Below are 10,450 nucleotides of genomic sequence, written 5' to 3' on the forward strand. Positions count from 1 at the left end.
GAACTAGGAGAAAAATATTTATCGGTAGGTTTAAAATCTTATTTTTTCAGATGATGTGGACCTGGAACAATGACATTTGCCTTTTCCAATTTTTGAATGGCTTCCTGTAGGATAGTCCTTTCTGTCAGCAAAGCTGGTACGCCTGATTTGAAGAATCTGTGAGGTGGGAGTTCTTGAAACTCCAGTCTGTACCCCTGGGACACAATATCTTGCACCCAGGGGTCCAGGCCTGATGACGCCCAGACGTGACTGAAATTTCTCAGTCATGCTCCCATCTGCCCGATCTCCAGGCTGGGAGATCCACCGTCATGCTGACGATTTTGAGGAAGCATAACCAGGCTTCTGTTCCTGGGAACCTGTTGATGCAGGTTTTCTGGATTTCCCTCGACCACCTCTGAAGAAAGTGGAACTTGGCCTTTTTAACCTTTTGCAGTCCGAAAGGACTGCATTGTAGACGTAAGAAAAGATTTTCTCGTCGGTGGGGTGGCTGAGGGAAGAAAGGTTGACTTACCTGTGGTTGCCGTGGAAATCCACGCATCCAATGCCTCCCCAAACAGAGCCTGACCTGTGAAGGGTAGGTTCTCCACGCTTTTCTTGGATTCCTCATCCCCAGACCATTGGCGTAGCCAGAGACCCCTGCGTGCCGAGACAGCCATGGAAGACGTCCTTGCATTCAGATGACCCAGGTCCTTCATGGCCTCCACCATGAAACCTGCAGAATCCTGTATGTGACGTAAAAACATTTCAATGTCCCTTCTATCCAGAAAATCTAATTCCGGTGGTTCGGCTTCAGAAGGCTGAGACAGTATATTGCATTCCTGAGTACATGGAATAGACTCCTCTGGAGAAGAGAAACACTCTGCAGCACAGGACACACACACAAAAATGTAGAGACCGTTTCCCCACAGAGTCTTTCAGAGAGACACAGAATATGAGGAGCCAGCACACACAGCGCCCCAGTAGGCAGTTATATAATAAATGCCTGGCGCTGACTGGAGTAACTTCAAACAGTTAACAAAACACGCTCCCTCCCTTCTATAACCCCTGGTACCGCACAGGATAGCTGGAGTTATGTGGAGGGCAGCGCTCCCTGTCAGTGTCTCTGTGTGTGATCTGCAGGGAGAAAATGGTGCTGGTGAGTGCTGGATCCTCTCTGAGGACAAGCCCCGCCCACTGTAATGGCGCGCCTTCCCACACTTATGGTATTATACTGGCCGGAGGTGAAACTGCAGCTAACAGTAGTACAAGCCCCTGTAGCTTTCTGTGACCAGTTTTTAGGGTATTGCGCTGGCCCAGGACGCCCCTCACAGCACCGCACACGTACCTCTGAGCCTTCCAGAGCGCAGCATCAGTGCTGCGCTCCCACCCTAATGCCGCCATTCTTACCGGCTCCTCGCTTACCGGGGCGTTGGCATCCTACTCACCACCGTATCTTCTGACTCTGTTAGGGGGTGGCGGCAGTGCTGCGGGAGTGAGCATAGAGGGAGGAGCCAGCCCACACTATTTAAACTCTTAAAGTACCCATGGCTCCCAAGGGACCAGTCTATACCCCATGGTACTAAATTGGACCCCAGCATCTTCTAGGACGTATGAGAATCATATATTCTTTTTTACTTGAAAGTAGTTTTTCTTTTTCTTTTTTTGCATTAAGGTATACACTGCACGACATAGCTGACGATCCAACGCACCGGAATTATAAAACAGCCTAGTGTGTACGCATTCCTTTGCAACGAGCATCCCCTCGGCAACTAGCTTTCCCCTTGCCAACGAGCATGGATCTTAGGGGGGTCATTCCGACCCGATTGCTTGCTGCAGTTTATCGCAGCGATCGGTTCGTAACTGCGCAGACGCCGCAGCATGCCGAATGGGCAAAGGCCGTCGTTCCCTATCGATCACCTCTGCCTGATTGACAGGCAGTGGGCGGGCGGGGCCATTATAAGGGCGTGGCTGGACCATGTGGGGGCGTGGCCAGACCATTCGGGGGGCGGGCCGCAGCGGCTTCGTGACGTCACATGCAGCCGATGCGACGGGCAACTCCCGGGCAGCCGCAGGAGCTGCGCTGGCCGGAAGTTACTCAACAAGTACAAAAGCATCGCCGCTGTGCAATGCTTTTTTACTTGTGTGGGGAAGGGCAGATAGACATGTGGGGCGGACTAGCCCTGTGCTGGGCGTCCTCCCGCATGTCTGGGAACATGATCATAGCTGTGCTAAATTTAGCACAGCTACGATCAACTCGGAATGACCCCCTTAGTGCATGAAAACCCTGTCAAAGAGTATGACACCTAGTGTGTAAAACCCCTGGCAATGCACATGAAACCCCTGGCAACAACAGGTAAAAAATATAAAAAAACAATCTTGGGAGGCGTGACAAAATTCAAAAAAGTTACCACTGAAAGGGTTAATGTTACATCTTTCAATAAAACCATTTTCTCTGACGTCCTAGTGGATGCTGGGTACTCCGTAAGGACCATGGGGGGTATAGACGGGCTCCGCAGGAGACTGGGCACTCTTAAAAGAAAGATTAGGTACTATATCTGGTGTGCACTGGCTCCTCCCTCTATGCCCCTCCTCCAGACCTCCGTTAGTATCTGTGCCCGGCCAGAGCTGGATGCACACTAGGGGCTCTCCTGAGCTTCTTAGAAAAAGTATTTGTTAGGTTTTTTATTTTCAGTGAGATCTGCTGGCAACAGACTCACTGCTACGAGGGACTGAGGGGAGAGAAGCAAACCTACCTGCTTGCAGCTAGCGGGCAGCAATTAGAGTACCTTACATGGCTAAATAGCACATAATACAGCCAATATACTGTATATGTGCATAATCCCCCACCATAACGCATATAAAAAAGCGGGAGAAGTCCGCCGAGAAAGGGGCGGGGCTGTCTTCCTCAGCACACCAGCGCCATTTTCTCTTCACAGCTCCGCTGGAAGGACGCTCCCCAGGCTCTCCCCTGCAGTTCCAGACTTCTAGGGTAAAAGAGAGAGGGGGGCACATAAATTTAGGCGCATAACTGTGTATATAAGCTGCTATAGGGGAAAAATCACTCTGTATAGTGTGCATCCCTGCATTATATAGCGCTGTGGTGTGTGCTGGCATAGTCTCTCTCTGTCTCCCCAAAGGACTTGGTGGGGTCCTGTCCTCAGTCAGAGCATTCCCTGTGTGTGTGCGGTGTGTCGGTACGGCTGTGTCGACATGTTTGATGAGGAAACTTATGTGGAGGCGGAGCAGGTGCCGATAAGTGTGATGTCACCCCCTGCGGGGCCAACACCAGAGTGGGTGGATATGTGGAAGGTATTAAACGACAGTGTCAACTCCTTGCATAAAAGGTTCGATGACATAATAGCTGTGGGACAGCCGGCTTCTCAGCCCGTGCCTGCCCAGGCGTCTCAGAGGCCATCAGGGGCTCAAAAACGCCCGCTACCTCAGATGGCAGACACAGATGTCGACACGGAGTCTGACTCCAGTGTCGACGAGGATCAGACTAATGTACAATCCACAAGGGCCATCCGTTGCATGATTACGGCAATGAAAAATGTGTTGCACATTTCTGACATTAACCCAGGTACCACTAAAAAGGGTATTCTGTTTGGGGAGAAAAAGCAACTAGTGGTTTTTCCCCCATCAGTTGAATGAAGCGTGTGAAGAAGCGTTGGGTTCCCCCGATAAGAAACTAGTGATTTCTAAAAAGTTACTGATGGCGTACCCTTTCCCGCCAGAGGACAGGTTGCGTTGGGAGACAACCCCTAGGGTGAATAAGGCGCTCACACGCTTGTCAAAAAAGGTGGCACTGCCGTCTCAGGATACGGCCGCCTTAAAGGAGCCTGCTGATAGAAAGCAGGAGGCTATCCTGAAGTCTGTATATACACACTCAGGTACTATGCTGAGACCTGCAATTGCTTCAGCATGGATGTGTAGTGCTGCAGCAGCTTGGTCCGATACCCTGTCAGATAATATTGATACCCTAGACAGGGATACTATTTTGCTAACCATAGAGCATATTAAAGACGTAGTCTTATATATGAGAGATGCACAGAGGGATATTTGCCGGCTGGCATCTAGAATTAATGCAATGTCCATTTCTGCCAGAAGAGTATTATGGACTCGGCAGTGGACAGGTGATGCTGATTCTAAAAGGCACATGGAGGTTTTGCCTTATAAGGGTGAGGAATTGTTTAGTGGATGGTCTCTCGGACCTCGTATCCACAACAACAGCTGGGAAGTCGACATTTTTACCTCGGGTTTCCTCACAGCCTAAGAAAGCACCGTATTATCAGGTACAGTCCTTTCGGCCCCAAAAAGGCAAGCGGGTCAGAGGCGCTTCCTTTCTGCCCAGAGGCAAGGGAAAATGGAAAAAGCTGCACCAGACAGCCAGTTCCCAGGAACAAATATCCTCCCCCCGCTTCCTCTAAGTCCACCGCATGACGCTGGGGCTCCACAGGCGGAGCCAGGTGCGGTGGGGGCGTGTCTCTGGAACCTCAGCGACCAGTGTGTTCTCTCACAGGTGGATCTCTGGGTTCTGCAAGTGGTATCTCAGGGATACAAGCTGGAGTTCGAGGCCACTCCCCCTCGCCGTTACCTCAAATCAGCCTTACCGGCTGCTCCCAAAGAAAGGGAGGTAGTACTGGCAGCTATTCACAAGCTGTACCTCCAACAGGTGATAATCAAGGTACCCCCCTTCAACAGGGGCGGGGTTACTATTCCACATTGTTTGTGGTACCGAAACCAGACAGTTCGTGAGACCCATCCTAAATTTTAAATCCTTGAACACTTATATAAGGAAGTTCAAGTTCAAGATGGAATCGCTCAGGGCGGTTATTGCAAGCCTGGAAGAGGGGGATTTTATAGTGTCATTGGACATCAAGGATGCATACCTACATGTTCCCATTTACCCACCTCACCAGGAGTACCTCAGGTTTGTGGTACAGGACTGTCATTACCAATTCCAGACGTTGCCGTTTGGTCTGTCCACGGCACCGAGGGTATTTACCAAGGTAATGGCCGAAATGATGATACTCCTTCGAAAGAAGGGAGTTATAATTATCCCGTACTTGGACGATCTCCTGATAAAGGCGAGGTCCAAAGAACAGTTGCTAATCAGCGTAGCACTATCTCAGGAAGTGCTGCATCAGCACGGCTGGATTCTGAATATCCCAAAGTCACAGCTGATTCCTGCGACGCGTCTGCTGTTCCTGGGTATGATTCTAGACACAGAACAGAAGAAGGTGTTTCTCCCGGAGGAGAAGGCCCAGGAATTATCATCTCTGGTCAGGGACCTCCTGAAACCAAAACAGGTGTCGGTGCATCACTGCACGCGAATCCTGGGAAAGATGGTAGCTTCTTACGAAGCGATTCCCTTCGGCAGGTTCCATGCAAGGATCTTCCAGTGGGATCTATTGGACAAGTGGTCCGGATCGCATCTTCAAATGCATCGGTTGATCACCCTGTCCCCGAGGGCCAGGGTGTCTCTGCTGTGGTGGCTGCAGATTGCTCATCTTCTCGAAGGCCGCAGATTCGGCATACAGGACTGGGTCCTGGTGACCACGGATGCAAGCCTCCGAGGTTGGGGGGCAGTCACTCAGGGAAGAAACTTCCAAGGACAATGGTTGAGTCAGGAAACTTCCCTACACATAAATATTCTGGAGCTAAGGGCCATTTACAATGCCCTGAGTCAAGCAGAATCCCTGCTTCAAAACCAACCGGTGCTGATTCAGTCAGACAACATCACGGCAGTCGCCCATGTAAATCGATAGGGCGGCACAGAAGCAGGATGGCAATGGCAGAAGCCACAAGGATTCTTCGATGGGCGAAGAATCACGTGCTAGCACGGTCAGCAGTGTTCATTCGGGGAGTAGATAACTAGGAAGCCTTCCTCAGCAGACACGACCTCCACCCGGGAGAGTGGGGACTTCATCCAGAAGTCTTCAAGCTGATTGTAAACCGTTGGGAACGACCACATGTGGACATGATGGCATCCCGCCTCAACAAAAAGCTAAAAAGATATTGTGCCAGGTCAAGGGGACCCTCAGGCGATAGCTGTGGACGCTTTAGTGACACCTTGGGTGTACCAGTCGGTTTATGTGTTCCCTCCTCTTCCTCTCATACCCAAGGTACTGAGGATAATAAGAAAGAGAGGAGTAAGGACTATACTCATCGTTCCGGACTGGCCAAGAAGAACTTGGTACCCGGAACTTCAAGAAATGATCTCAGAGGACCCATGGCCTCTGCCGCTCCGACAGGACCTGCTGCAGCAGGGACCCTGTCTGTTCCAAGACTTACCACGCCTGCGTTTGACGGCATGGCGGTTGAACGCCGGATCCTAAGGGAAAAGGGCATTCCAGAGGAAGTCTTTCCTACACTGATAAAAGCTAAGAAGGACGTGACAGCAAAACATTATCACCGCATATGGCGAAAATATGTTGCTTGGTGTGAGGCCAGAAAGGCCCCAACAGAGGAATTTCATCTGGGTCGATTTCTGCACTTCCTACAGTCAGGAGTGACTATGGGCCAAAAATTGTGATCCATTAAAGTCCAGATTTCGGCCCTATCTATTTTCTTTCAAAAAGAACTGGCTTCACTGCCTGAAGTTCAGACGTTTGTTAAGGGAGTGCTGCATATTCAGCCCCCTTTTGTGCCTCTGGTGGCACCTTGGGATCTCAACGTGGTGTTGGATTTCCTAAAATCACATTGGTTTGAGCCACTTAAGACCGTGGAGTTAAAATATCTCGCGTGGAAGGTGGTCATGCTGTTGGCCTTGGCTTCGGCCAGGCAGGTGTCAGAATTGGCGGCTTTGTCGTATAAAAGCCCATATCTGATTTTCCATATGGACAGGGCAGAATTGAGGACTCGTCCTCAATTCCTTCATAAGGTGGTATCAGCGTTTCATTTGAACCAACCTATTGTGGTGCCTGTGGCTAATCGAGACTTGGAGGATTCCAAGTTGCTGGACGTAGTCTGGGCTCTGAAAATCTATGTTTCCAGGACGGCTGGAGTCAGGAAAACTGACTCGCTATTTATCCTGCATGCACCCAACAAGCAGGGTGCTCCTGCTTCAAAGCAGATTATTGCTCGCTGGATCTGTAACACGATTCAGCTTGCTCATTCTGCGGCTGGCCTGCCGCATCCTAAATCCGTAAAAGCCCAGTTCACGAGGAAGGTGGGCTCTTCTTGGGCGGCTGCCCGAGGGGTCTCGGCTTTACATCTTTGCCGAGCTGCTACTTGGTCGGGTTCAAACACTTTTGCAAAATTCTACAAGTTTGATACCCTGGCTGAGGAGGACCTTGAGTTTGCTCATTCGGTGCTGCAGAGTCATCCGCACTCTCCCGCCCGTTTGGGAGCTTTGGTATAATCCCCATGGTCCTTACGGAGTACCCAGCATCCACTAGGACGTCAGAGAAAATAAGAATTTACTCACCGGTAATTCTATTTCTCGTAGTCCGTAGTGGATGCTGGGAGCCCGTCCCAAGTGCGGACTCTCTGCAATACATGTATATAGTTATTGCTTAACAAAAGGGTTATTGTTTTGAGCCATCTGTTAATGAGGCTCATTCTTCTTTCATACTGTTAACTGGGTATAGTTATCACGAATTGTACGGTGTGGCTGGTATGAGTCTTACCCTGGATTCCAAATCCTTTCCTAGTAATGTCAGCTCTTCCGGGCACAGTTTCCCTAACTGAGGTCTGGAGGAGGGGCATAGAGGGAGGAGCCAGTGCACACCAGATATAGTACCTAATCTTTCTTTTAAGAGTGCCCAGTCTCCTGCGGAGCCCGTCTATACCCCCCATGGTCCTTACGGAGTACCCAGCATCCACTACGGACTACGAGAAATAGAATTACCGGTGAGTAAATTCTTAGTTTTTACTGCTTATTATTCCTATTTCATCTGAATATATGTAGGTAGACTAAATATATTAAAACATATACAAATTACACTCCGAGATAAGTGAAAATGAGAATATTAGTTATGGTTTTCTCCTGTACTTTAGGATTGTTGGGGAGGAGTTTGTGGAGTCTTAGCTGATGCTAGGAAGATTTAGTAACTCTCTGATCTGGTTCACCCTCCCATCTTACCTATTTCTCTGTTGTGTGTGAATTTACTGCATTGGTTCAGCTCACTCAAATGAAGATCCAAGCAACAAGAATGTGGAATAATACCAGGGGGATTCCATTATACAGGTAATAGGCTTTTTTTAAGAAGTCACGGCACCGTGCCTGTGGTCACAGCATGATAAAAAAAATAAAAAATAGAATGTGTTTAAAAAAACAAACAAAAAAAACATTTGGTTTAAACCAGCCAACCCTGCTCAGATGAAGAATTTGCACCTACCGTAGGGCTGGTGCACATTTCGATGAGTGTCTCAGGCCTCACAGATTCAGATGTATGGCTGTACACCAGGAAAGGGCTGGTTAGCACATGGAGTGAATTGGACAATTACATTGAATGACTAACCTCCTATATTTTTACCCACAGACTCCTCTAAAGATCCATCTACTGATATAAAGGAGGAATCAGTCTCATGTGATGGAGACCTCACACATACTGACATGTATACAGCCGCAGATCATACACAGAAAATATCTACTCATATAAAAAGCAACTGCATTACAAATGCGTCTTGCTCTGGATGTGAAAAATGTTTTACTCTTAATTCAGACCTTGTTATACATCAGATGAGTCACACAGGAGAGCCACCATATTCCTGCTCAGAATGTGGGAAAGGGTTTAGAAGTAATTCAGAACTTCTTGTACATCAGATGATTCATACAGATGAAAAACTGTTTTCTTGCTCAGAATGTGGGAAATGTTTTAAAGTAAATTCACATCTTGTTAGACATCAGATGATTCATACAGGAGCATACCCATATTCCTGCTCTGAATGTAAGAAATGTTTTAGATCTAAATCAGAACTTGTTATACATCAGAGAAGTCACACAGGTGAGAGACCTTATTCTTGCTTGGAATGCGAGAAATGTTTTCCAATTAAATCTCTACTTGTTAAACATCAGAGAAGTCACACAGGTGAGAGACTATATTCTTGCTCGGAATGTGATAAAGAGTATAGAAGTAATACAGATCTTGTTGAACATCAGAGAAGCCATACCGGAGAGAAACCATTTTCCTGCTCTGCTTGTGGGAAATCTTTTACACGGAAATCAGATCTTGCTCGACATCAGAAAAGTCACACGGGGCAGAGACCATATTCCTGCTCTGAGTGTGGGAAATGTTTTACACGCCATCCACATCTTGTTAGACATCAGAGTCTTCACACCGGAGAGACACCGTATTCTTGCTCGGAATGTGGGAAATGCTTTACACGTAATTCACAACTTGTTGTACATCAGAGACGTCACACCGGAGAGAGACCATATTCTTGCTCAGAATGTGGGAAAGGGTTTGAAGTAAATGCACTACTTGTTAGACATCAGATGATTCACACAGGAGCATACCCATATTCCTGCTCTGAATGTGAGAGAGGTTTTAGATATAAATCAGAACTTGTTAGACATCAGAGACGTCACACAGGTGAGAGACCGTATTCTTGCTCGGAATGTGGGAAAGGGTTTAAAAGTAATACAGGACTTGTTATACATCAGAGACGTCACACCGGAGAGAGACCGTATTCTTGCTCTGAATGCGGGAAATGCTTTACATGCAATTCAGTACTTACTAAACATCAGAAAAGTCACACAAGAGTGAACCCATGATATAGGTCTGAGTGTAAGGAGAGGGAGTTATAGTTATAGGAGAGGGATACAGTCCGCTCACAGCACAAGTACAGAAGCATCGCACAGCGGCCATGTTTATGTACTTGTGGAGTAACTCCCGGCCAGCGCAGCTCCTGCAGTTGGCCGGGAGTTGATCGTCGCAGCGGCTGTGTGTGATGTCGCACGCCCCCCCCCCCCCCCCCCCCCCCCCACACGGTCTGGCCACACCTTCGTTTGCCGGACTGCACCCCCATAAGGATGGCCAAACACCGTCGTGCTGCCCCCTCCCGCCCTGCGACCGCCTCTGCCTGTCAATCAGGCAATGACGCAGTTCCTACCCAATCTCTGCGATAAACTGCAGCGCGCGATCGGGTTGGAATGACCCCCTATGTATTGTAAATAACTGGCGCATTAAAAAATGTCCAAGTGTGACGGGCAACCCTCACCTCTGGCCAACTGGGATGGCATTACATCCGGCCCTAAATGTTACGTTTAGCCAAGACCTTGACAAAATAAGATTTTACTCACCGGTAAATCTATTTCTCGTAGTCCGTAATGGATGCTGGGAACTCCGAAAGGACCATGGGGAATAGCAGCTCCGCAGGAGACTGGGCACAACTAAAGAAAGCTTTAGGTCACCTGGTGTGCACTGGCTCCTCCCACTATGACCCTCCTCCAAGCCTCAGTTAGGACACTGTGCCCGGACGAGCGTACACAATAAGGAAGGATTTATAAATCCCGGGTAAGACT

At 48.6% G+C, this 10,450-nt stretch overlaps 1 protein-coding gene across 4 annotated transcripts in view; it reads left to right on the top strand.

Annotated features, from left to right (window-relative positions):
- Positions 1–9,706, top strand: part of LOC134983948 (zinc finger protein 420-like) — a 183,567-nt gene extending 173,861 nt beyond the window's left edge. For 3 of the 4 annotated variants that reach the window (XM_063949564.1, XM_063949565.1, XM_063949566.1), the window contains exon 9: positions 8,466–9,706. In XM_063949564.1, coding sequence (XP_063805634.1) covers positions 8,466–9,700 — 1,235 coding nt within the window. In that variant the 3' untranslated portion in view covers positions 9,701–9,706. The remainder of the gene's footprint in view (positions 1–8,465) is intronic. The other variant, XM_063949567.1, reaches the window with a different exon arrangement.
- Positions 9,707–10,450: the final 744 nt, after the last annotated feature.

Source organism: Pseudophryne corroboree (genome assembly GCF_028390025.1).
Source record: "Pseudophryne corroboree isolate aPseCor3 chromosome 3 unlocalized genomic scaffold, aPseCor3.hap2 SUPER_3_unloc_3, whole genome shotgun sequence".
In the NCBI taxonomy this organism is placed as follows: Eukaryota; Metazoa; Chordata; class Amphibia; order Anura; family Myobatrachidae; genus Pseudophryne; species Pseudophryne corroboree.